Raw genomic sequence first — 27,009 nt, forward strand, 5'->3', positions numbered from 1 at the left:
CACAGTATCTGCCCCTTGATGACTGGCTTATTTCACATGGCATAATGTCTTCAAGGTTTATCCATGTTGCAGCAGGTGTCAGAATTTCCTTCCTTTATAAGGTTAGATAATATTTCATTGTACCTATATACTACACATTGTTCATCCATTCATCCATCAATGGACACCTGGGCTGCTTCACACCCTCAAATGAGAATAATGCTGCTGCGAACAGGGGTGTGAAAGACTCTTTGAGTCCCTACTTTCAATTTTTTTGGGTAGATATCCAGAAGTGGAATTGCTGGATCATATGGTAATTCTACTTCTAATTTTTTGAAGAACCACAATACTGTTTTCCATAACCGCTAAACCATCATTCTTTGATTTTAAGTGCAAGTCATCTGTACTTCCTTGGAGATAAGGAAAAGACACTCATGCTGAAGAAGGAGTCTTCCGCTCCTATCCAGCCAGTGTTGTTGTTGTTTGTGTCCACTCGACATGAGTGGGGCAGTTTCACTTCTTGGAGGACATTTGGTGATGTCTGGAAACATTTTCGATTGAAAGTACTAGAGAGGGAGGTGCTACTGGCATCTTCTGCTCATACCCTATAATGCACAGGTCAGCTTCCCTCCCTCCCCCAACAAAGAATTAACCATTCTAAGATTTCAGTAGTGCAGAGGTTAAGAAACCCTAGGCTATACCAAACAGCCCGAACCAAGCACGTGAAATCATAAAGCAGAATAAAGGTATAGATCTCACCTCTCAGACCTTGAATTCTCACCCTGAAGGTGTTTGATATGGCTGAGCTATGGCACGGGAAGACAGTAGCTGGTGCTGGAATAGAGGTCTCAATAGGATGCTGTTGAAGCCCCCAGAGGAGGGAGACTTTAATTCTGACGTAAAGCTGGATCTCTTTTGGTTTTCTCTTTAATGAGTTTTCTTTGGATATGTTTGAAGTTGTGCACCCATTCACTTTCAGCAGCATAAGGCATGTTACTGGGCTAGTGACCAGGAAGGTAGAGGGGTCTGGCTGGTGCATAGCAGAAGACAGCATTTTTCATGGTTCTGGGAGTCCCAGGCCTCAGCACTGCTGCTGCAGGATTGCTTCCTGTTCCACGTCCTGGAAAATGTCCAGTCTGTAAGACCTTGCAGAGCATCAGCAGGAGTGCTGGTCAGGATCAGGAGCATGAGAGATCCAGACCAATGCCCCTTAAATAGGAGTTCAGGCTCTCCTGCCATCATTCTTGGACACTCATTCATTCATTCATTCATTCATTCAACAAGTGTCTGAATACTTCATATCGGTCATCACTAAGCTATCTGGGAACACGATAGTAAGTGAAAATGAACAGGATCCCTGTCTCAGAGCTTCCAGTCCACTGAAGGACCAGACATTCAAAAACTAATTGCATCTATCAGTATATAAAATACAAGCTGATGTGAGGCTAATAAAAGAAGGAAATGTGTTTAGGGGATCTACATAGCCTGGCCTACCCCAGGGGGCTGCAGAACCTGAGTGAGGCAGGAATTCAGAGCTAACTTGATGGCAGTGGTGGGAGGCAGGCTTTCATGGAGTGGTGGAGTTTTACAGAGCTGCTTGGGCATGGGGCATGGCAGCATGAATAGGGTGAGCTCACTTTCCATTTCTCCTCCTTCCCTGCCTGCCCTTCCAGATGGAAATGAACCACTATGTACAAGTGAAACAGGCTCTCTAGAAGGCTAGTACGTGGTGCTGCTGGTAAAAGAAACTTTTGGTGGTAGATGGGTAGGTGCGGAATGGTAATGCCCAATAGGGATTTCTAGAAAGAACATGGCAGAGGACCATTTGACTGTAGCTGAAGTCCTGAATGGGAAATCAGCTCTTTAATCCCAGCACTGGTCTCCACTGTGACTTTAGGCAAATCTGGAGCCTTGCAGGCTATCTGATCAGTGCAATGGATAGTCTTGTCCCCCTTCGCTCTGCTTACTTCAGTGAATTGAAAATGTAGACAGTACCAGGTGCTCAGGGGACAAGGCCAGAATGAAATGATTTTACATGGCTTTGCAGGACCTGAGAACAAAGATAAACAAGAAGTGATTATGGTTATTAAGAATAAAGGATTTTTCAAATAGGGCAAACAAAGAGAAGTTAAAGAATCTGGTGTGGTACAGAGAAGGCTAAAGGAGAACTTGGTACTAATTTGCTGGGACAGGAAGAGTAAGAACTCCTGGGAGGATCTAAGATCACTTGTCCCAGGTTCAAGAAGAAACCAGCTTGAGTCGTAGACCAGAGAGGCTGGGGTTAGGTGATGGAGGGACTTGTGTTAGATTCAGGAATGGAGCCTCAGGGCGGGGTATGACAGCTTTTCGAGATTCACGCTAACAATAGAAGAGGTACCCATATGCTGGATGGTTTGGGTGAAAGGCAGATTGAGGGTCCCACCAACCTCTGCAGCCCCCTGGCAGCCCATCTCTAGCTCCAGCACTGTGTGAGGCATATCTCAGGTCAGATCCAACAGGCTGACAGTGGGGAGGGAAGAGGGAGGATCACCCAGAGGAACAGAGCAGAGTCACTTGGGTTTTCCCTGTACATCCCATTTGATGCCTTTGGTTTCCAGCGGAGCTAATAAACTTCCTCCTTGCAAAATTGACTCACTCCTCACCCCACCTCCCTCATTTTCATACTGTGGCTTTTGAGACAGCTGGTTTAAGGATTGTTGATAAGCCAGAGATTCTGCTGTATGCTAAGCACATGTACTTCTAGATGCTTTGCACACACTCTCACTCCCTTCCTTTCTAAAAAACTCATTCATATTTAATTCAGTTCTTCTAAATGGCTTCCACAGCATCCTATCTTTCCACTTTGTAATGCATCACAGTCTCCCTTAATGCACTACCTGCCAAATTAAACTTTACGACTTATCAGCCATAGGATCAAGCCATAGGATCAAGCCAAGTGTTCTTGCAAGTCATGTTGTGGGCTTTCACACCTGCTGGCTCGTTTTCATTGTTCAGAGGGGTATGTACCTTTCTCCTACAACCCTGTGCTCCTTGTCTTCAGCTGTCAGTTACTTGGATGCTGGCAATCTTGTGCAGCTGTCTCTTGGGTAACAGGGAGGAAGATCAGCTGGGCTGTAATGAACTCCCCTGGGGAGTCCTTGTGTGGGGACTTAGATTATTAGGGCAGAAGAGAACACTTGCTTCAACTATGCTGATCAGCCTTGACCTGGGGCCACTGCACATGAGGCAGAAGGCCAGAGGGAAGTGTCAGGAACTTAGCCACTTTCTCCTTATCCCAACAGCAGCTGGTCCCTCCCCTCCTATCCTGCATCCTGCATGGTCCCTAGTCAGGTCTGGATTTAGGTTCAGCGTTTATTTAAAGCTGCCTTGTGCACCACCCTGTCCAGTTCCCCTTTAGAACACAAATGCTCTTGGAGGATTGATACCTTAAGCACATGGCAGTTAACATCTTTTCAGGAATGAGTTGAGAGCCAATAGGAAGCAGAAGGAGGGGACATAGCCTGAAGTGATGGGTGTAGGTCACTTACACAAAAGAAGGGAGCTTATCTACCATCCCCTCAGGGCCAAAGGATCAAAATGTGTGTCCACAGAAATTGACAAATGTGCTGAGACCCAGGGACATGAGTGGCTCCATGAAAGGAGGCTTCCGAGTGTGACCCATACCTGTGTCTTAGCAGGGGAGGTAGCATGGCAGAGGATGGGGCTTGCAGAGACAGGGAGGACTGGGCGAAACCTGGCCATTTGTCATTCACTTGCTGGCTGGCCTTGGTGGGTCAGTGGATCACTCTGTCTGTCTGTCTGTCCCACTCTCTTTCTCTGCCTCCCTACTACCTTTTATTGAATGCTTTCCCTGGGCCGGGCCCTGGGCCAAGTTATTTATGTTTGCTATCTCATTTAACTTGACAACGGAACGTCATGTAGCTTATAGCCCACAACAGGATTCAGTCCTGCACAGTTTCCATTCTTTATGGTTATGAAGAGGGCCAGCTTTGGAGTCAGGCCTGGATTTGACTCCTGGTGTGGTTCTTTACTGGCTAGGTGACCTTTGGGCAAGGAACTTTAACCTCATACTTCCTGTAGAAAGTGGTGATAATAATGCCCACCTAAAGGATTGTCATGAGAATTAAATACAAGTACGCATATTTATAAATATATTGATAAATATTTATTTGTTTGTCAATCACCTAGAAAGTTGGCTAGCACATCAGTAGGCACCTGGTAAATCATCGATGTTGTAACATTCAAAGGAGGAGAAGCATGGTAAAGGGATATTTTGTGGGACAGGGCCAGCTCTAGACATTTTTGGCAGGAAGCTCTGCTGAGCTGAGTGTTAACCAGTGCAGTCTGGATTGTTTTCAGAGGCTCCATGAGGAATTGCCTCTCAGCCTGGAGGAATTGGAGGATGTATTCGATGCCCTGGATGCTGACGGCAATGGCTTCCTGACACCAGAGGAGTTCACCACTGGATTTAGTAAGTTCTGATGGGTGCCAGGGCCCCAGGGCATGCATCTACCTAAAGCTATGGAAGGGCACACCTCTCCCACCAGATCTGTGGGTTTGTGTAGCACAAGCTTCCCTGCTCTCCGGAAACTTCTAAGCTTTGGATTATTTGGGCCTCATTCTGTGTCCATGGCAGCTGTTCACACCATTGTTCTCTCAGTACCACAACACTGTCATGACCAGGTCCCCTCCCACCTGAGAGGGGTAAGGGGAATGCAGGGAAACTCAGGTAGAAGCCTAGTCACAAAAGGGGGAGCCGAGATGAGATTTCCAGCCTCTCTATCTCATTTTCTTTCCATGTTACCAGTGTGCAACAAAGTGGGGTGGCTGAAATGGTTCATTTCAACCTGGGTCTGGCTGAGTTTTTTTTTTTTTTAATTTTTATTTATTTATGATAGTCACACAGAGAGAGAGAGAGAGAGAGAGGCAGAGACACAGGCAGAGGGAGAAGCAGGCTCCATGCCCCGGGAGCCCGACATGGGATTCGATCCCGGGTCTCCAGGATCGCGCCCCAGGCCAAAGGCAGGTGCTAAACTGCTGCGCCACCCAGGGATCCCCTGGCTGAGTTTTCCAGATGGAGGGGAACCCACTGTCAGAGGACTTTCTAGAGGGTTTGAATAGACCAGTCATTCTCAAGGTACCCAGGAGGAAAGAGACCAGAGATTCATAAACGAGATAAAGAAACCTGATACACCAACAGATCAGATAGCGATCAGGTATTGATCAGAGCAGGTACTGGTCAGTGGGCAAGTTTTATCACACATCTGCCTCAAACAAAGTGCCATATAGTTTGTTTGGAAGTAGTTGAGGCCTTTCCTGACCTCTAGGAGCTTATAACTGCCTTGAGAGCATAAGACAGATTGCTGTACATTACAGGCAGTCTGTATGGAGAAAGTGCACCCAAAATTGTTAATCGCTAGTGAACGTGAAGCACGGTGATCCCAGTGGTGGGAATGACTAGCTTATGCTTCGGAGCGCAGTCAGGCTTGGAGGTTGATGGAGGGAAGCCTCTTGTCCAGAGAGGAAATCAGTGAAGAGATGAGCTCAAAGCCAGATTTTAAGGTCTAGGAACCACAAAGGCACCATCGTACCGTCACCCATTCCACCTTTCCCAGGTTCTAGCGTCTCTCAGCATCTTGTGGAAGTGGGAGAGCCCCCAAACCCAGGAGATAGTGTCCAGGAATGCTTGCCGTAGGGGGGTTGCCCTTTTCTTCTTTCGGATGAGCCTCACACGATTCCTGGCAACTAAGAATGAGAAGGTCTTCCTGGGTGAGTATTGCTCGCTGAATTCAGATCCCGGTGCTGTGTGTCCCCCCAGGTCACTTCTTCTTCAGCCAGAACAAGCCAGGTCAGGAAGATGCAGGGGAACAGGTGGCCCCGCTGCAGGAAGAGAAGGTGTACCAGTCCAGAGGGGAAGAGCATGTGGGCCACATGGATGACGATGAGGAGACCCAGTTCCAAACACTGATGGACAAACTTGGAGCCTCGAGGGTTTTGGAAGAGTAAGTGGTGACAGGGACTGGGGGATGGAGCCCAGCCTGGGAGCCACTGCTTCATCTGCCCCGTGCAACATTAGTGTTTGTTAGTGCTCAGCCACGCCCCAGGTTCTGGGCTGCCAGTTAGGAGACTTGCTCTGTCCAGCCTGCCCTTGGCAGACACTTGTCTCTGTTTCTTGTATTTTTCTTTTCTTTTTTTAAGATTTTATTGATTTAATCACAAGAGGCACAGAGACAGAGGCAGAGACAGGCAGAGGGAGAAACAGGCTCCCTGGGAGGAACCCGATGTGGGACTCAATCCTGGGATGCCAGGATCATGCCCTAAGCCAAAGGCAGACATTCAACTACTGAGCCACCCAGGCATCCATGCTTTTTGCATTTTTCTCAGGGGGAAACCCGGCTATGCCTCTCCTCACTCCTACCTGACGGTATCAGCACAGTCCTTGGCTCCGTGAGGACAGCTGTCGCAGACGGCTGCACCAGGCCTGGATGGGTTCTCAGGCCATTTTGCTATGGGCTCCCTGTCACTGCCACCTCACCAGCATTTCCACCTCCCCCAGAGTCAACCCTGGGGGGCTGCAGGGCATCCTGGCCAGCTCCACAGCGGCGTGCTCCTGGCAAAGGCACCTCATGTGGAGGCATTTGTACACTGCATCCCTGAGCCAAACCAAACCCATCAGGAAGCTGAGGTGGGAAATTAATCAGTTTTTTTCCAGCCCACCACTTGGATAATCAGTGATTCAGCTGAAAATTTCAGATAGCTGGAACTTCAAATAAAACATAATACCCCCATTTTTTTTTTCAAAATGGATCTGACATTTAAGATGAAATGAAACGAAACAAAAATAGGATAAAATAAGATAAAAAGTGGTGTGGTAGCTGGGGGAAACCAGTAGCTTAAAAACATGGAATACTGTGATCTTCTCCCTTTTCCCATTGCATTTTGCCTCTTGGTCTTGGGTTGGGTGTATGTATCAGGAGCGGGAATGGCCTAATGATTGGAGCTGATGTGTCCCGAGCCTGGGAAGAAAAGTAACCCAAGCTCTGTGGTTGAGAATGATGAAGAAGTAGCAGGAAAGGAGGGGCCTCCACACAACACACAGGCCAAAGCATCAGTCCGTAGCTCTGCAGATTTTTGAGCAAACTATTTGATAGACTACGTCAGAGTTGAGAAAGGCTGGCCAAAACCTGTGGCCAGACAAGAAAAGACAGGCAAAGGCCTGGGAGAGAGCCTGGTGAGAGGCTCTGGATGGGCAGTGCACTTGCCCCCAGGGGCAGTGGTGACAGCAGGGCAACCCCACTGCAGGCCTGGAAGGGGTGGGGCAGGGGCAGATCTGCAGGGTGTGGATGAGGGCAGGTGGGTGGGAAGTGTGTTAGTCAGAGACCCGACTCAGCTTCTCCAAGGACAAGAGGCCAGAGCATAGTGACCATGCCAGTGACCCCGTGAAGCCTCCTCCTGGAGGAGTGGGAGGTGGGCCCGTATGGGTGATCCATAGCACTGTCAGGATAGAGAGGCACCTCTCCATCCATCCCTCCTTTCTGGGGCAGCCCCCCGCTTCCTGGCAAAGGCTCTCAAAACAGAGTTCACCCAATGTTCTTCTGAGGGCCTCTGTAGAGGCTTGTGGAGAACTGAGGCAGCATGAGGCATTCTGGGGAAGAAAAGGCTCTAGGGAAGGTTTCAGGAGTGGTCACAGAAATTGATATGCAGAAGATGGCAGCCAGCACTCTCCATCCCCATGGAAGCTAAACGGAAGGCAGTGGCTGTTGTTGCAGCATGAGAGGAATGGCAAGACCATGGGGCCCCAGATAAGGACATAAAGGAGGCTGTGAAGACTTTGGAGGTCTTTGAAGGAACCACTCCCCAGAATAGCTTGTATGTTGTTCTGGAAGTAGGCAGATGAGTCAACTGAAATCCCAGAATCCCATCTAGTCCTGCACCCCTTACAACCTTCTACGAGGAGCAGAAACAGTAGACTGGACGTCCAAACTCCCTGCTTTTCCCAGTGGTCTGATTGGCTGAGTGATTTGACAGTGTATGGGACTTCACTTATTTTTTATCAAGAATTGATGGGTTTGTCCCTTCTTCAGAAATCTGGGGGGAGGTGATACATCCATGATGAAGGGATTCAATGAGCTTTGGAAGAGGGTCAGGTGGGTCTGCAAATCTCACTGGAGGCTCTAGCCAATTGGCTCCTCCAGCAAGAACATGGCAGATATGAACAGACAGACCAAAGCTAGCAAGGTGGACCTTGATTTTATAATGCATTTACTTCATGAAGGGAGCAGCCTGTCCCAATGATGAGAGGCCATTGTCATATGTCTCTGGGATCTGTGTATCTCAACCCCCTATACCATCTCCATCGTATCTACGGTACAGTAAAGTGGGCCACCATAGCATGTTCCATGTGGGGGAAATGGAACTCATTCTGGAAACAAGGGAGGACCCTACTTTCCTTCCCTTGTTTCCCAGACCACCTCATGTCATATCAGCCCTGGGTTCTAACAGATAAGAAGTACTCATTGGGTGACGGGTGGATGTGGGGTCCAGATGAGTTGGAGGACTGCAAGGGAGGAAAAGTGGGAGGGACGATGGATGGATGATCTGCTAACTAGTCAGAAGTAGGTTTATGTCTCAGTGGGCCTCCCTCTGCTGGGTGCAAAGAGTCCTCTGCGTGCCCAGGCCCATTGCTAACATGGCACTGTTAGATGCCATTTCAGAGGAAGGTTGCTCCCATCTAGTACTTGTAACACAAGAGCAAAGGATTTTATTCTTTATCCTAAGGGTTCCTGGTTGTAGCTACCCTCAGATCATCGTGGTTTTAGAATTTCATGGGTTGCAGATCAGACTGCTCTCTGGCTCTGTAGGATGGAGAGATTTTGGGGTTTCTCCAGAGAGGGATAGCATGGTCCACAGTGTATGCCGCTGCCTCCTTCTTTCTGTCACCGAACTGTGTGGCCCTATGTGTCTATGTACACACCTGCTCATTGTGCCTGTTGGCCAGGGGTGAGGCTGGCAGGAGGGAGGCTCTGGGCTTGTCACTCTGTGTCTTTGTCCCTCTGCATGCCTGTGAAAGCTTTCCATTTGTCATTCCATTTGTGTGCATACATCTCGCAGATTTGTGTCTTCCCTTCCTTTCACTTATCAGGTTTTCCCAGTGCCATGGGGCCCCAGTGGGGTGCTGCATATTCTCTTCTGGCCCCCACAGTGGCAATTGCTTTCTGCCATCCATCAGATGGCATGTCTGTACCTCTCAGCTGCGAGGACTGTCCTTCCTGGGGCAACAAGCTCCCTGTTTTAGTTCCATGGCATTCGTCCTCACATGCACTATGCTCCTGTCCTCCTCCCTTCTTCCTGACATTCTTAGATGCTTCCAGCACATGGCTGGGCATGCTCAGCACCACCAGCCTGTCAGGAAAAACCAGAGAGGTGGAAGCAGTGGAGTGCAAGTTTAAGGAGGCCAACACAGGAGCCAGATGGCCCCAAATTTGACTCTTGACTCTGTCATTTACCAGCTGAGTGCTCTGAGACAGCTCACTTCACCCTCTTCTGGAGGAAGTAGAGCACCAGCCTCCTAGTTTACCGTGATGGTCAAATAAGCTGATATGCATGGAGTACCTAGCATATAGCAAGCACTCAGTAAATGCTAGCCACTGCTAGATCACTGCATGATCGAGATGTGCTGGCTGTCAGTTTCACATCTGGGGACCTTGGTGCTCCCATGCTCAGACACTAATGTCCCCCTTCCTTTTGTAGTGAAAGTGATATCAAGCAACTCTGGCTGCAACTGAAGAAGGACAAACCTCACTTACTGTCCAGCTTTGAGGATTTCCTGACCAGGACCTTCTCCCAACTCCAAGAAGCTCACAATGAGAAGAATGAACTGGAGTGTGCCCTGAAAAAGTGGGTACTCAGCCTTGGCCATTCTCTGTACATGTGTGTGTGAAAAATAGAAACACAAAGTGTGCTTTCTCATTCCATGATGCCTCCCTGTCACTGTCTGCCAGAGTGGAGGCAGGGACCCCTGGCTATCATATATATATATACCCTTGCTCACGTTAATCAGGCCCTCATCACATGCCAGGCACTATTTATTATTTAATGTATTTATTTTGTAAAGATTTTATTTATGTATTTGAGAATGAACAAGCATAAGCAGAGGGAGCAGCAGAAAGAGAACGAGAAGCAGATTCCCCAGTGAGCAGGGGCCTGACATGGGCCTGGATCCAAGGACCCCAGGATCATGACCTGAGCCCAAGGTAGACGCTTAACTGACTGAGCCACCTAGGCACTCCTCGCCGCCCCCCGCTTTTTGAAAAGGATAGGCACTATTTAAATATATATACCGGCTCATGTGGACTATTCACTGCTCTCCACATTTTATAGTTAAAGACATCGAGGTATTAAAAAGGTAAATGACATGCCCTGGGGCATACAGCTTGTAAGTGGCAGAGCCAGCATTTGGAGCAAGACAGCCTTGCACCTGAGGCTGGTTGGAAAACAACTCTCCCTGCATCTAGACACTGAGGCCCGACACCTCGGGCCTACCCCCTAACTGCAGACCAGCCCTGGGCCCCACTGAGTCCCCTCCTGATCATTCTCTGGAGCATCACAGCCTCATATCTGTCCTGTTGCCTCTTGGCCACCAGGGCCTCTGCAGTAGTTAGTGGTTTCTCACACTTCTTTGCTTGGAGAAGGCAGCCCCAGCAAGGTGAACTCTGAACCTGGAGCCAACAGGAGTCAGCCTTGTGCCACAGGTATCGGGCCAGCCATTTAGATGTTCATTCACGTGTGGGAATGGGTGCCACCCTTGTCCATAGTCATCACATGTATGTCACAGCAGTGAGCTCACATTTGGTGAAGCACGGTGTAACTAAGCATGGTTCATAATCCTGAAGATGTGGCCAAAACACAGGGTTGGGTTTGGGTAGCACCTGGAAGTGCGCCGAAGCAGTCCTCCCAGTAATTCTGCCAGAGATCACTCCTGTTGTGTGGGAGTCCTCAATGCTTCCAGCGTAGACGATGCACCCTTCCTTGCCAAACTCCTGGTGCCTGGCACTGCCTCCTGGGGCAGGGCTTCAGAGTCCATGCTGCTAGACTTCAGAGTCTACACTGACATGGCCTTGGTGAAAGCATGCACGCCCCTGATTTAGAAGGAGATCACCAGGTGTCTTACTGCGTGGATCAGCCAACCACACATTACCCTTATCTTTGCAGCTTGTGTCTCCCCTAGATCACTCTAAAAATAACTTGTTGGAGTCCATTAAGTTTACACAGATCTGGAGAAAAAAGACCTTTAGGAGCGTGAATTATGAGAAAGTTGTGGCCAAGTAGTGCTGGGGAAAACATGGTTTGGCTGGAGGAGTGTCATGAGCGTTCTGGGGAGAAGCTCCCAAGGCTCAGAGGAAGGAAGGGTTGAGGGTGTGCTTCCGCACCACTTTTAGCTGGTTAAGCTGTGAGTCAAGACAGAGCTGAGTTTGCATCTTGGCTCTGCCACTTACTAGCTGTGTGATTCAAGGCTAAGTTACTTAACCTCTCTGAGTCTCAGCTTCCTTATACATAAGATAGGGGTGATAACAAAATAAGTATTTGATGCATGTTAAAATAATAATGCTTATTATTTTAAACAAGTATGTTTCTTAGTCTTAGAGGATTCACTGGTTACAGTAGAGAGTTTGAGCCTTGATATAAGCAGTGGTGAAGTTTAAAGATCCATTTATATAACCTTCCAGATAACATGGGATAGAGCCAGTAGCATCGGCATCGCTTGGAAATTTCTTGGGAATGCAGAGTCTCAAGCCTCGCCCCAACCCTACTGGATCTGCATTGTAACAAAATGTCCAGGGGCTTTGTGGATTTGAGAAGTGGGGAGCTGGGAAACAGGAGCTCTGAATTTAAGTCATGCATGGCTCTCCAACCAGCTAGCTCTATGACCTTGCTCAAGTCTCTTGGCCTCTCTGAGCCTTGGTTTTTTCTCTCCTTTAAAATAAAGGCCTGTATTCTTTTCTGACCCTTCCTACACCCCTACTTTCCTCTGACCCCAGTGTTGATCACCCTGAAGAACTACAGAAACAGGTAGCATGTTGCAGAGAGGAGTACTCTTTCATCTAAGGGGGGTGAGAGTGGTCACAGCTTGAATGAGCAGGCAGTGACCCAGCTCATAGCCTGGAATCTTCCCTGCAGGGTGCTTCTCTGTGGCCCTGCACTCCCACAGGGAGAGAGCAATGCTCTTGACTTGTTTCGGAGCTGGGTAGCCCTTGCATTCATCCTAAAGTGGCCTCTTTTCGTGTTTTTGCCCTAATTTAAAGATTAAAAAGTTCTTGAGATGAAAGTCAAGGTCATTCTTGGCTGCATGTGCAAAGTTAGCTCCGCCAAAGGTTCTAGCTGTCTGTACCCATCCTCTGTCAATATCCCTGCCAGGTACAGCTGCCCTGGGTCAGCTGATGGGGGCCCACTCCTAGCTGGGCAGCTGTGGTGGGGCTGAGGCTTCCCAGAACTCTATGGCCCTGTCCCACACCAGGGGTGTTCTCTGGGTACAGAACCAGAGACCTGCGGCTCTAGTGAGCAGAGCACTAAAATAGGAAGCAGGAGAAAACTGAGCTCTTGCCCAGGCACTGCCACTGACCAGCTAGCTGTGTGACCTCAAGTAACTAGCTTTACATCTCTGTGTGTCATTTGCCTTATTGGCAACATGAGAAAATAGGGTTGGTGTTTTTCAAACTTCCTGTGATTGTGACTCGCCAGAAAAAATGCATTTGACTTTGTAACCCCCATACACTTAGGTGTGTGTGTAATTTAAAATTTCCTGAAATGGAGTTCACCCTTACTGCATGTGACATACTCTGACATTCTCTTTTATTCTCGTGTCTTCTATTAAAGAAACAAAAACGCTGGTCACATCCCGCTTCTGGGTTATGACTGGACCAGATGATCAATAAGGGTCCTTGGAGCTCAGTAGTTGGACAAGAAGCTGGAAACCCCGATAGCATCTAGAATATTTAAATGGGAGTCTTGACAAATAACCCAGGGTGAGGTTAAGTGACTCTGAGACATCTTCTAGGAGATGAGTCGGGGAGTTTGGGGCTGTGTGTGGGAGCAGTGTGTCCAGGCATCAGTGGGGGAGGAGGAATGCTCTGGGGAATGGCCCGATTCAGGCTAGAACATCTCCCAGGCTCCTCCATGGGCTGGCTTTCCAGTGTGGAAAACTGGAAACATTTCAACTCCACCTGGAAAATGAGCACCTGTCCCGAACATGGCTGTAGTCATTGGTGCTGTGCACATAGCCTGGAGACCCAGCGCATTGTTACTCTTGCCTGCACGTAACAAGCACTTATTCTGTGTCCAGCTCTGAGTTGAGCAAATAGAACTCAGAGTCCCCATCTTGGAGGAGTTTATGATCACGCTGATAAGGTCAAGCTCATACCCCTAAAAATTCTGCCATAAAGCCCACCAGAGAATTCCTGTAGCATTGAAATGCTAGACAGCATTGCCATTGGCAGAAGAGGCTTTTGCTTCCTCCTCCTTTTCCAAACCACACATCATATTTCTTTCTCCTGTGGAGCCCATAGAAAATGAGGCTGATTAGGGGGTGGGGGTCCTGTTCCAGCTCCCCAGGCTGCATCATGCCCCACAGGGTTACTGTTTTGCTGCAGTGAGCAAACCAGGTCCATCCCAGCTTCCACTTCAGGTTCCCTCCAGGTTCTGGGGTGAGGGGGGTGGCGGGGGAGAGGGGTGGAGGAGCCTGCAGCTAGCTTGAGTTCCTGGGACAAGCTCCTGATAGCTGGTGTCGGGAGACCAGCCTCGGGGGCCTTCCTTACCTCACTGCCTGGGATTTTTTTTAAAATTTTATTTATTTATTCATGAGAGACACAGAGAGGGAGGTAGGGACATAACAGAGGGAGAAGCATGCTCCCTGTGGGGAGCCCGATGTGGGGTTCGATTCCAGGACTCCGGGATCACGCCCTGAACCAAAGGCAAGACACTCAACCACTGAGCCACCCAGGTGCCCTGTCTTGGATTGTTTTGTTATTGTTGTTTTGTTTTGTTTTGCACTTACATATTGGGAATAGGGGAAAGAGGCCAGTCTGGGAGCATTCAGTCTCCCACCCCCTTGTCCTTTGGAGTGAAGGTTGAGTTGGAATGCTGAGTCCAATGTTGGACTCAGTTGTATCTCCACTGGGGAGTAGCCACAGCCCCATGGGGTGCAGTGGGCACAAGGTCAAATGCAGGAACCTCAGGCTGAGGCCCAGTTCTCCCTCTAAACTTCAGAACCTGGAGGATGCCCTCGCATCTCTCCCTGGAAGTGGAGGCTACCCTGTAATAGAGCTATGCTCCTCCTGTTCACCACACAGAAGCTCAGAGATCTTTACATCTAGCATGATGGATACAATGTAGGCTTAGGAAGGACTTCTGGCCATCAGAGTTACAAATTCCTTTGCCATGGAAAGCATCTCCCCAATTACCTTTTCGTGGAAGGAAAAAACAAACCAAGCTTCCGCTCTCCAGGACCTGTAGAGTGATACTGTCTGGAGGCAGCAGTAGATTCAGATATTTTGCCAGAATCACTAGGGGATGCTGAGGTCCCACCCCAGGAAGGCCGGATTCATTTGGTCTGGGGTGGGGACTCGAAGTCTGTATTTATAAACTGTCCTGAGAGATTCTGACTTTTTGAGAGAGAGCACAGGCACACTAGTGAGTGCAGGGAGGGGGAGAAGGAGAGTGAGAGAGATGCCCAATGTGAAGCCCAAAGCAGGGCTCGATCTCACAATCCTGAGATCACGTCCTAAGTCAAGAGCAAGAGTCAGACGCTTAACCTACTGAACCACCCAGGTGCCCCGGGATTCTGACTTTTGGCCAGACTTGGCATCTGCCGGATACATGGACCTGGCTGGGTTCTTTACCAGGATCTAACCCTGAGGCTGGGGGTAAGGATGACTTAGGTGGTGTCTGGAGAGTGCTTTGAGCTCTGGGAAGAAAGTACTTTCTAGATCAAAGACAGGCCATGGGCTGTGCTCTGCCCTGCTCAGTCATCTGTAGCTCAGTAACCCGGGTTAGCCACCCAGGCTGCCTGCTTCACATCACTGGTGGGCCACACTTGGCCTTGACAAACTCAGAAGGACTCCCCAGGGCCTTGTTGGGATCACTTCCTCATCTGCACAGTCTTTCTTGTGCAACTGAGTCCTCAGGCAGTTTCTTGGGGGGCATGAGGGCCCTTAAATTGCAGCCCCTGCCCAGCCACTATCCAGGCACGTTCTGTCTAGAGTGGTTTCCCAGGGCTCTGGGATGGTGTCTAGACCAGGAGAGAATGTTTCTTACGGCCTGACAGGCAGCCTATCTATGATACCTGCTGCCCTGACATAAGCCTGAGAATTGGGATTCTGTAATATGAAGCTGCAGGGACAAGAGAACCTTTGGGGGAGGAGAGTCATCGTTTCCCAGGCCTGGGTCCTCCCCTGTACTCAGACCCTGGGTATCTGGATGCCCATAGACTTCCTTGCTCTGACTCATTTTTTTCACATGCCAAACAAAGAGGTTGGGAATACATGAGCTTTGTAAGCCCAGTCTCTGATGGGGAGGGGAATTCTTCCTCTCTTCATATCTGCCTTTCATCAGACTGTCTGTGCAAACTAGGAGACGTGATCAGACCACTGCCTGTCCAAATGGAAACAGATGAAATCAGGATGGCTATGCTCCAAGGCCAGAGGCATGTCTAAGTTCTACCTTGAGTTCAAGCTTCTGTAATTTATCTAACATGTAGAAAAATGCAATTTGTCCAAGGTCAAGACCATACCTTCATTCATGGAAGGAAGAAACTACTTTTTCCTGAAATGATTTCAGCACACCCCTATCTAGAACCTAGAAGGTTGACCAGATAACTTTTTGAGACCCTCTGAAATCTGAATAGATTCTCTTTCTAAGTGGAGGCAAAAAGGAAAGAGGGAACAGGAGGATATTTTGACCAAGCAATACTCTATAGCAGAAAGGCCTTGGCCTGTGTGTCATTAGCTGGAACCCCACTGGAACTGAGCATTATTGCTTTACTCCAGTGTGGTACCTTAACTCTCCATGTGCAAATCACTTTGTGAAAGTTAATTAATTTTTGCCGTCCCTGTGGGAACCTGGCAGGGTAAGTTATTGCTAACTACATGTCACCTTCCAGTTCCCTGCAAATGAACTGTAAAGGCCTCTCAGAGCTAAGCCTTGTATTTACATGAGAATCACTGTATCTCCACCCTTCCTTCCTTCCCACACATCCTATCCTAAATCTCTAATACCACACACATGCTAATGGTTCTCCTTTACAAAGCAGGCATCTGCTACACTCGGGCACCCTGAGAGCCATTCTATCCTCTAAGCTGGACCTGGGCTTTTCATCCTGGTTTTCAATAGGACTCATTCTTTTAGATCCGTGACTGCCCTGTGGCATCCTCAGTATATAATTGTTGTTTTTTTCCCTTCACTGTTGAAAATCTCCCTTTTCTGGACTCAGCCTCTCTTAACTTTTTCCCTAAGAACTCTACCATGACCCCCACTCCTCGAGTGGCTTTGTCCACTTCCCTCCAGGTAGGGCTCTGTGATCACTCACAGAGTTACCATCAACCAGAGCCAGGAAGGCACGGTGGGGTGGGGGCTACTTCAGGATGTGTGGCTTCTTCCCCTTGTTTTTTTCTTCCATGACACTTTTTAATATTGGACTTGGTGTTCTTAGATGCTAAAATCCTGGGGTACAGAGCCCATTCCATAAGTCTAAATTATTTTACCCAGAATGTTACTTTACAAAGGGCTTAACCAGTACTTAACGTTGATGGTGATGTTATGGCTCTCTCTTTTTACACTCGGTCTTCTCTCCTGAGCCACCTTTGGTTTTGTCCTTTCTGGAGTCTTCTGTTTCCTATGTTTCCCATTTTCACACATGTCTGCTGCTGCAGGATTCCCCTTCAGTTTCTACTTGCCCCTTGGCTGACATCTGAAGGAATGTCACTGAGAACATGTGACTTGTCCAAGGCCACAAAGCTTGTAAATGTCAGAATCAGGATTTGACCAAGGCCTTTTTACTCTGGGTCTAATGAATTCTAAGCCAACCATACCTGTCAGCAGGTTATAACCTAGACTACACTGGAATATGCTAGAGGCACTATCTAGCCATTATACTGAAAGAGCAAGAAAGTGAGGATAAATGCTGGTGTTCATGACTACTCTGCTGCCTCCTTCCTACATTTGCAGGGGAATAATTAAAGACTGCCCTGGGTTGTGTGGGAGTGTTTTGAGAATGCCTAATAGAAGATAGGTTGAATATTTATGCCCACACGGTATTAATAGTTCAGAGAGCTCTATTACAGATTGCTGCCCTTGTTTTTTCAATATTTTTACCAATGACATGAACAAAGGGAGATAAAGAAGAATATTTTGTAGTAATTGAAAAAGTTCCATCCATAAGGAAGATACAACATAAATAAATTTTTAGGCCTTAGATAATATAGCAGCATAATAGATAAGGCAAAAACTTTTAGAAAAACAAAGAAAATTTGATGAAAACAAGACTTTAGAAGATTTTAACAAACATCTAGGATTTGATACATCAGTCAGGCAAAAAGTACAATAAATATATAAAATATTTAAAACTATCAACCAACAAGCTTAATTTAAGAGATAAATATACAGTCGTGGGCCCCACAATAGAACACACATTCTTCGCATGAAAGTAATGCAAAAACTGATGTTTTTGACTACACAGGAAAAGTTCATAGATTTTAAGAAGTAGATACCTTACCAGTATATATATATATATACCAGTATATAAATATATATATATATTTGCTAATACAATAAACTAGAAACCAGTAGTTTTTATATATTAAAAACATTCCATAGGGGTGCATGGGTGGCTCAGTTGGTTAAGTGTCTGACTTCAACTCAGGTCATGATCTCAGGGTTCTGGGACTGAGCCTTGTTTCAGGCTCTATGCTCAGCAAGGAGTCTGTTTCTCTCTCTGTCTCCCCCTCTACTCCTCCTTCTGCTCGTGCTCCCTCTCTCAAATAAATAAAATAAATAAATAAACAAATAAATAAATAAATAAATAAATAAATAAAATCTTAAAAAAATAAAAATGAAGACACTCTTCCAAACACCTTTAGATGAATTAAATCATCGAAACCAATAAATCAACATAATACATTATTTATTTTACATTATGATTGAAAATTTAAAATACCAACGAAGATTGGAAGGTCATTGAATACACTGGATGACCAATTGGGATCCATTAAGATAATGTCAGGTTGGAAAGATGGACTGAATCTAGCAGAATTGCGTCTGAGATCTTGCTCTGATGTCCAAAAAGTCAATGACAGAGGCACAAGGTGGAAGAGATATGATTTAGTAGCACCATCTTTAAAGGAAAAACAATTACACAGACATAAGATTTAGAGGTTTTACTTGACAAATGGGTTCGGCAGTCGTCAACTGTGATGTGGCTGCCAAGAAAAGTTAATGTGATTTTAGGCTGCATGAATAGATATGCAGTATCTAGAACAAGAGGCATAGTCCAGCTCTAAGCTGTGCTAATCAGACTTCACACCCTGGGCATTCAGTCTGGGGCTCCATGGCTGGAGGAAGCTAAATCAGGGCATATTCAGAGAAAAGTAAAGAGAAAGGTGAAAGGACACACAAAAAAATAAAAATAAAAAATCCGTGTGAGACATGGTTGGAGGAAGTGGAGAGGCATGGCATAAACCCAAGGCAACTCCTTGAAGTCTTAATGCTGTTTTCAAATATATAAAAGGTTTTTATGCAGAGCTGGGATAAGGTTATAGAAAGATATATTTCTGTGATCCGGAATATTCCAAAGATGAAAGAGCTGTTTAGAGATCCAGCCAAGTTTCCTATCACTAGAGGTGTTCTAACCTAGTTTGGGTAAATATGTGGCAGGGACATTGTGGCAAGGGTTTTAGCACTGGGAAAATAGGTGGTTGGATCAGATAGACCTTCCAACCTTGAAATTCTTCAGTTCCTCTATAATCTGGTATTCCCCCAGTATGTTCCTTCCATGGGCTATTGAGTTAGGTATCCAAAGACTTACATTGCTTTTGTACAGATTTTCAGCATTCACATTTTGGGCATTGACCCTGTGGATGACAAAAATGTCTGGGTGTCCTAACCTAGTTGAGACAGCATAAGCCCAGATGAGACAGTTTTTCAGGATTTTTTTTTTTTGAGATTTTATTTATTCATGAGAAACACAGAAAGAGAGAGGCAGAGACATAGGCAGAGGAGAAGCAGGCTCCCCACAGGAAGCCCGATGTGGGATTCGATCCTGGGACCCCAGGATCACACCCTGAGCTGAAGGCAGACTCTCAACTACTGAGCCACCCAGGTGTCCCAATTTTTCAGGATTTTGAAAGTAAATGTTCAGTTAAAGACATTTGATGTTAAAAGAGTTCAGAGAAAGGGTCAGTGAGGAATCCGATAGGTGGCAAAATCCACACAGAGAAGATGAAAAAGTATATGTGTGCATCAGGCGATATGAGTGGTTTTAGAAATTGTGGTAACACCGGTATATATGCTAAGCAAACATCATCGGTGGCTTCTTTCCTTTGGTGGAGGAATATGGTGTGCCTGCTGACACAGCACGCCACATGTGCAGACGTTTTCAGAGTGTCTCTCACCATTACCGTCCTCACCACCGCTGCAGAGCTCCCCACAGGCACAGGCTTCTGGCTCTGCAGCTCCAGCTTACACACAGCCTGCGTGTCTAACAGATTGATACGACAGGAACTTTATTGGTAAAGCTTTCTGTTCTGCATCTTCCTGATTGCCTCTTACCTATGCCAAACCCAGCAACACTTATCCTTGAAACTTAGACCTTCCTCCCCTTTGGGAACAAAGGCTCTGGCCCTCCACAGCCCATGACAATAATTACAATAATAAATAATCCCCTACATTTATTTAGGGCTTTGCAGTTCCAAATGCTTTTCATGCCCTCTCTCTTGTTTGTCATGCCAGTGCTGGGGCAAGGGAGGACAATCGGGGCAGATGCTACTCTGGGATGTAAGGAGGTCAGAGTGCTCAAGGTCACACTGAGGATATGAACTGATTTCGGGTTCAGAACTAGATATTAAGAGCCCTGAGCTGGTTTAGTGGTGTGAATGATGTGAACAGCACCAAGATGCTCCCCATTCCTGGGGCTCATGTGTCTGACTAAGGCTGGTTATGAGTCATTCAGTCCTATAGGATTCATCCTCAGAAGACCTTCAGGCCTGGCCAACCCCCTAGGATGCCAGCTTTATTCAAAAGAATTTCCAGAGGTTTGGTTCCATAGATGGGTCTGGTTAGATTGGACCCAGGCTCATTGATGCCTACCTGGAACCCCAGGCTTTCTTTGCAATGGACTCAGCCTTTGTTAATGAGGGCTAGAAGTAGGCACCATTCAGAGGCTCCTTTGGCCTTCCCCCTATTTGTTTTTGTAGCATTCTGAAAATTACTTACTTTATGACAAGCAAACTGACATGTGAGCATAAAAACCAAAGTTTATTAATTTAATCCAATAAAACTTAGAGTAAAGTTAATATAATGCATTTAATGATGGTATAGAATTGATGCCCAGTATGGTTATTAAGCACAAGTGGTAAACAGTTTATATGGATGACTGTAATTAGTATTGCTTTATCAGAGCAAATCAATTTTTAAGTTTCTCTCATCTCACTTTATTAGTTCTTCAGTATTTATGTAGTTGGAATCACTATCTAAAGTTGTCCTTGATACCATTTGCCATCTAGCACCTGAATTTCTTTGAACATAGAGAGATAATTCCAGGGACCAAGAGAAGACTTTCTTTCTGAAAGTCCCTTCAAAAAGCATGATTTCTGTCCTTGAGGTGTTCCTATTCAATAACAGGTACCTCTGATCCTTATTTTCCTCCAAGATTTTCTTTCTTTCTTTCTTTTTAATTTATTTATTTAACAGAGAGAGAGAGCCAGAGAGCACAAGCAGAGGGAACAGCAGAGGGAGAGGGAGAAGCAGACTCTCTGCACAGAGAGCCTGATGAGATTCAGGGCTTGATCCCAGGACCCTGAGATCTGAAAGCAGACACTTAACTGACTGAGCCACCTAGGCACTCCTCTCCAAGATTTTCTTATACTTGTTATGGGTAAGCTAAAGACAAAAGTAACAATCTAAAACATTTCTCATTGAGCAAGAAGAAATTTCTTACTCTTAGCCAACAAGACAGTTCCTACACCCAGGATGGTAGTAAACACAGGGCTCCAGCTCACAGAAGTTACCTTTTCTATTACTCAGCCATTAGAAACGACAAATACCCACCATTTGCTTCGATGTGGATGGAACTGGAGGGTATTATGCTGAGTAAGTCAATCGGAGAAGGACAAACAGTGTATATTCTCATTCATTGGGGAATATAAATAATAGTGAAAGGTAATACAAGGGAAGGGAGAAGAAATGTGTGGGAAATATCAGGGAGGGAGACAGAACATAAAGACTCCTAACTCTGGGAAACGAACTAGGGGTGGTGGAAGGGGAGGAGGGGGGGGGTGGGGGTGAATGGGTGACGGGCACTGAGGGGGGCACTTGACGGGATGAGCACTGGGTGTTATTCTCTATGTTGGTAAATTGAACACCAATAAAAAATAAATTTATTATAAAAAAAAAACACCAATTTCTGGAAAAAAAAAAAGTTACCTTTTGCTGAGTGCATCCTGAGGCCATTGCCATACTAACTCAAAGGGTTTCTGGCTTTGAGGGTATAGCCAAGAGAGGGAACCTAGAGGCTTCTGCTCTGATATGAATGACCTTGGCCATGAAATCTCACACCAGTTCCTTGTCTCGGTCAGTTTTGTGGTTTCTACAGAACAGGCCGAATGCCAAACAAAAAAGGCTCCTTAGTCATGCTCAGTCTGCATGTGTGCCGGTATTAACAAGTGAGGAAGGGACATCCTCAGGCAGCAGGGAAGGCCTGGCACTGGATTGGAGTTCTGAGTGGACATTAGGGAGGTGGTGGTTAAAACAATGAAGGGCTCAGAGGAATAAACACATTGCTATCCTAAGGTTTTGTTCAGAAATCTCCCCAGTACCTCTTAGAACTGAAAATCAGAGCCATTTCCTTAATTATTAAACTCTCCTTACTTGAATAAAGGGCAGAGAGGGCTTGCTACCATTTGAGTTTAGAATGGTAAGTGCCAAATTTTACAGTATGCATGTGTTCAAAACAGACCTTGAGAGCCAAGACATCAGCCTGCTCCTGAGCCGAGATTCCACTTAGCAGGTGAGAAAGAAAACCGGGAGGGACTGAGCCAGAGAGAACCTAACTGCAGGTTGGAGAAGAGGTGTAACAGTGCAGTGTCCAGGGAATGGGAATGCTTTGGCTGGATAACCTCCATTTCAGTTCAAATGCTCAGCCTTCAGGTTTGAAACTGGAGGTGATGAGGGGTGGGGGGAGGCATTCAAAGGTGGATCTATCTTGGGAGAGAAAGAGGAACAATGCCAGAGAGGACCTATAAACCTTGTTCCCATAGCCATATTTGTCTTGGTCTCTATATAGGAGCAGAGTACCCAGGTATTTACTTCTTGTCCTGTGGGTCTCTTCAGGGTAGGGAGAAGATGCTGGAAGGGTGGATGAGGACGTCTCATTATCACTACCCACCTTTAACCAGCCTGCCCCTTCTCATGCCATCTGCCTGGGGCCCTGGGCCTGAGATGGCATGAGCACTGGACAGATGTGGCCCCTCCTTCCTTTGTAGGGGGCATGGTGGCAGTGGTTGTCATTGTCATGGAATCTTGAGATCTTCCGAGAAATGTGGATCACATAAACTTAAGCATACAATTGTGGCACAAGCCCTCTACAGTGTAGTTCAGGGAGTGCTGAGGTAGCCAGGCATCCGAAATTGGAAGGGGACCAAACAAGAACCCAAACCAAGAACCCAAAAATAAGCCTGCACAACACAACTTTATGCTGACTCAGGTGTAGGGAGCAGCAGCCAATAGGGAGGTCCGTCTAGCAGATGCCAGGGGGCTTGCTGTTGACATAAAGCAGGGCTAAGGAAGATGGAGCCAGGGAAGCCTCACAGAGAAGTGTGTGGGTCAGCTAGAAATGACGGCCTCCTCATCTAGGAGGAGGAGAAGGTGCTGCTAGGTCTGTGTGGTCAGCTAACCCTAAGGAACTGATCCCGCAGCTTTGGCTGACCTGACCTACACAGTCACCCCCACCATCCCAAGCTCCTGACTGAGTTCTGGTGCCCAGGCTCCAGGACTTGTGCTCTGGGATAAAGCACATCTATGTCGACCTCATCAGACTCTCCTTCTGCCACTTTTGCAGGAAAATTGCTGCTTATGATGAAGAAATCCAGCATCTCTACGAGGAAATGGAACAGCAGATAAAACATGAGAAGGAACAGTTTCTCCTGAAAGTAAGAGTCATCCACACTAGGGCTTGGCCCCGGGGGCCCAGCGGAATGATCACCTGCTCTGACCCCCTCCCCAGTTTAAGATCGCAGCACCCCTACCCATTGCACTGTGGGTTCCCTGTTTCTTTGCTTTATTTAGATTTTTCACGGCATCTGTCACCTTCAAATGTGGCAGTTAATTTCCTTGCTTATTTTTGTTGGTTGGGATCTGTCTCCTCCTAACAGGAAAGCTCTGCAAGAGCAGGGATCTTCACTTGCTCATGTGTCCACAGCACCTCAGCCATACTTGAATAGTAGGCACTCAACAAACACATGTTGAATCACTGAATGAACGAACAAGGGACAAAAGAACGAGCTAATAAATAAATGAAAGGATGAGGGTCCATGCATTGCCCCATACAGCAGCTTCTAGCCTGGGTCACATTGGCTGATCCCCACACCTAGATGGCAGGCCCGCCTGAATGCAGTTCATTCCGCTGGGCACCATCTCCCAGAGCAACTCCCAGCAACTCCCCTCAGGACACCATCATTAGAGCCTATGCTTCCGGTCCTTTCCCTTAGACACCTAGAAAATGTAATGCCCAAGACAGGTCAAATTCCCCCCTTCTCAGACACTGTGAGAGAACATTTAAAATTTACATCCCCTTGTCCTAGTCTGAGCCTCCTATTAAGCCCTGCTATTTGTGTTGAGAGGTCAAGATTGGCAAAATTCTCTCTTTTTTTTCAAGCTAAGCAGGGTCCTCTTGGGAACATATTTATGAAACAAAGCTACAGGAAACTCTCTTATCCATTTTTGGATTATCCCCCTGGTGGGGTCTCAACAGAAAAGTCTTTGATCTTAAATGGTAGCCTCCTCCCTTAGTTCAGGCTGCTGTTAAAACAGTGCCATAAAATGGAGTTTTATGAACAACGAATATTTATTTCTCACAGTTCTGGAGGCCAGAAGCCCAAAACCGGGGCCCCCATGGTGGTCAGGTTCTGGTGAGAGCCCACTTTCTGGTTTTGGCTGTGGCCTTCTCCCTGTGTCCTCATGTGGCAGAGGGGGCAGGCAGGTGCCTGGGGGTCTCTTTCATAAGGGCACCAATCCCACTCATGCAGGCTCTGCCTTCATGACCTACTCACCTCCCAAAAGCCCCACCTCCTGGGAGCACCACCTAGGGGATAAGTTCTAACATATGACTTATGAGGATACAACATAGAGACCACGTCGTCCCCTGCCTCTCAGAACCATACCTGGGCTATGGTCACAACCCCATCCCTCCTCCTTAATGCAGGTTGGTTTGAACTGATTTTTAATTTTATGCTGGCTGGATTACCCACACCAAGGCTCTATTTATTATCTATCACAAATGTCATTCAAACTGAAGTGGAGGGCAGCCCAGGTGGCTCAGCGCTTTAGCGCCACCCTCAGCCCAGGGTATGACCCTGGAGACCTGGGATCAAGTCCCACATGGGGCTCCCTGCATGGAGCCTGCTTCTCCCTCTGCCTGTGTCTCTGCCTCTCTCTCTCTGTGTGTCTCTCATGAATAAATAAATAAAATCTTAAAAAAAAAAAAAAAAAAACTGAAGTGGAGTCAGAATGCTTTCCAGAAAAAGCCAGTCATATTCTCCAATGAGACCCCTCTGAAGGCTTGTCAGTATTTCCAGACCTCACCCCCCACCACTTATTCTTTTTTGGAGCTTTAGAACATTCAGCCTGTCCCGGACCTTTGGCGTAGTTGGATGAGTATCAGGCAGACAGAACTCAAACACTTGTCACCTAGTGGACCCTAAAATAGTTTTCTGAGAACAGCAGACTTTTTCCTCCCTGCAGTAGGGGAGCCCCTCCCTTTATCCCAAATGATCTACTGCTGGGCCATGACTACAGGTCAAAGTCCTGCTAAAGAAAGAAGCATGCTACCAGAAGTGAAAGGTGGGCCAAGGCCTGGGAACTGGGAATGGGATGAGGTCAGAGGAAAACCTTCAGAGACACATTAGGATCATGCCAGGTGATAGAACCATGCTTCTGTATCCCTGCACCCAATCTCTGCTCCCTCCTTCCCCTTCTTAGTACCCCATGCCTTTCAGGCCTGGTGCCTAGATTTACACTTTTTGCATAAACATGGAAACCATTAAGATGTGTTTGGCTTTGCAAACACCGGCTTTTGCTTGACCACAGCGTGAGGACAGTAGTATTACAGTTTATTTTTTCTTTTTTTTTTTTTTTTTAAGATTTTTATTTATTCACGAGAGAGACATAGGCAGAAGGAGAAGCAGGCTCCCCACAGTGAACCTGATGCAGGACTAGATCCCAGGACCGCAGGATCATAACCTGAGCCAAAGGCAGACACTCAACTGCTGAGCCACCCACGGGTCCTGGTGTTACAGTTTATGGCAACATGGGAGGGGCTGGCCCTTCTGGCCAGTGCTTGGATCCCGGTGCTACAAGTAGCAGTTTGACCATGAGGGAAATACCTATCACTTGCATGCTCCAGCTCCAGGATAATAGATGCCCTGGACAGTCTGTGCCACCAAGGGAAATAAGACACTCTGCAGGCCCATTGTGGGGATGGCAGCATGGCACTGGAATTCTGGAGCTCCCCGTCCCCAGCACCATGCATGGGACACCTACTCTGTGTGCGATGACCAAGCTGAGTGAAGCTCGGCCCCTGGTCAAAGTGTGGAGAGCAGGAGCTGCCTGGTCAAGTCCTGCCTCTGTCCACTGCATGTGGTTGACATGAGGACAATCACAGGCTTTGCCTGAGCTCTATTTACCTACCAGAGAACGGGCTGAGGAACCAGGTAGTGTCTACAGGTGATGAGCCCGGGAACTAATCCTGAGCCAAAGGCCTGTACCCTGGGAGTGGTTGCGTGCCCTCCCGCCCCCCGGGGCGCTGTCATGCCCATCCCCGTAGCCCCTGTAGCATGCGGCATCCCACAGCTGGGCATTCCTCCTGAGCAGGCGGAACCCCGGGGCTCCTGCAGTGAGCTATATGGACACTGTAATGGTTTCTCCTCTTCCTGTATGTTTTGCACCTCCTCTCTGCCTTCAGGAGAGTGGCGAGCTGCAGGTGGCCTGCATATTTTTGTTTTTATCCTGTGAACAAAGAAATAATGATAGATGAGTGAAGTAAGTCAACTGGGTAAGGCCACGGCTGGAACCCCAGTCTCCTGACGCCCAGCCGAGGGACCGGGCTCCGGCTCCGTGGGAGTGACAGATGACCGGACAATCCACATAGTTTTCTCTTTACCCCATGCTGAGCTCCTCACCGGAGTTCTCTGCTCAGAGCAGAAGGAAGGCTGTTGTTGAGCACAGGAGCAGAGATTTCACAAAGAGCAGGGCTGGGCCAGCTCAGTCAAGCTGGGGAAGAGCAAGGAACCACACCCTAGAGAGCTAGAGAGGAAGATGCCTGCTGTGCCCTGTGTTTCCTGAGCAAGGGCAGTTTAAGTTCGAGTGCTAGTGCCCACCATGGAACAGAGAATCCACATTAAAAGGTCATTCTACATGCCCCCCCCGCCCCCCGCCGCCGTTTACAGATGGGAAGATTGGGGCCTAGGATTCAAACTTAGGCTCCTGTCCATTCTCTGTGTTCAGGACTCCACCACCAACTGATGCTGCCTTCTTTCTGGGGGGCGGCGCACA

At 47.4% G+C, this 27,009-nt stretch overlaps 1 protein-coding gene across 8 annotated transcripts in view; it reads left to right on the top strand.

Annotated features, from left to right (window-relative positions):
* CRACR2A (calcium release activated channel regulator 2A) overlaps window positions 1-27,009 on the top strand; it is a 137,619-nt gene that overhangs the window by 57,818 nt on the left and 52,792 nt on the right. For all 8 annotated transcript variants that reach the window (XR_012017816.1, XM_072799331.1, XM_072799329.1 and 5 more), the window contains 4 exons: window positions 4,339-4,450; window positions 5,798-5,981; window positions 9,730-9,876; window positions 23,300-23,390. Coding sequence is in view for 7 of the 8 variants with exons in the window: in XM_072799331.1 (XP_072655432.1) it covers window positions 4,339-4,450; window positions 5,798-5,981; window positions 9,730-9,876; window positions 23,300-23,390 (534 nt within the window). In the remaining variant the exon portion in view is untranslated. The remainder of the gene's footprint in view (window positions 1-4,338; window positions 4,451-5,797; window positions 5,982-9,729; window positions 9,877-23,299; window positions 23,391-27,009) is intronic.

The sequence above is a fragment of the Canis lupus genome, chromosome 25 (genome assembly GCF_048164855.1).
Source record: "Canis lupus baileyi chromosome 25, mCanLup2.hap1, whole genome shotgun sequence".
NCBI classification, from domain to species: domain Eukaryota; kingdom Metazoa; phylum Chordata; class Mammalia; order Carnivora; family Canidae; genus Canis; species Canis lupus.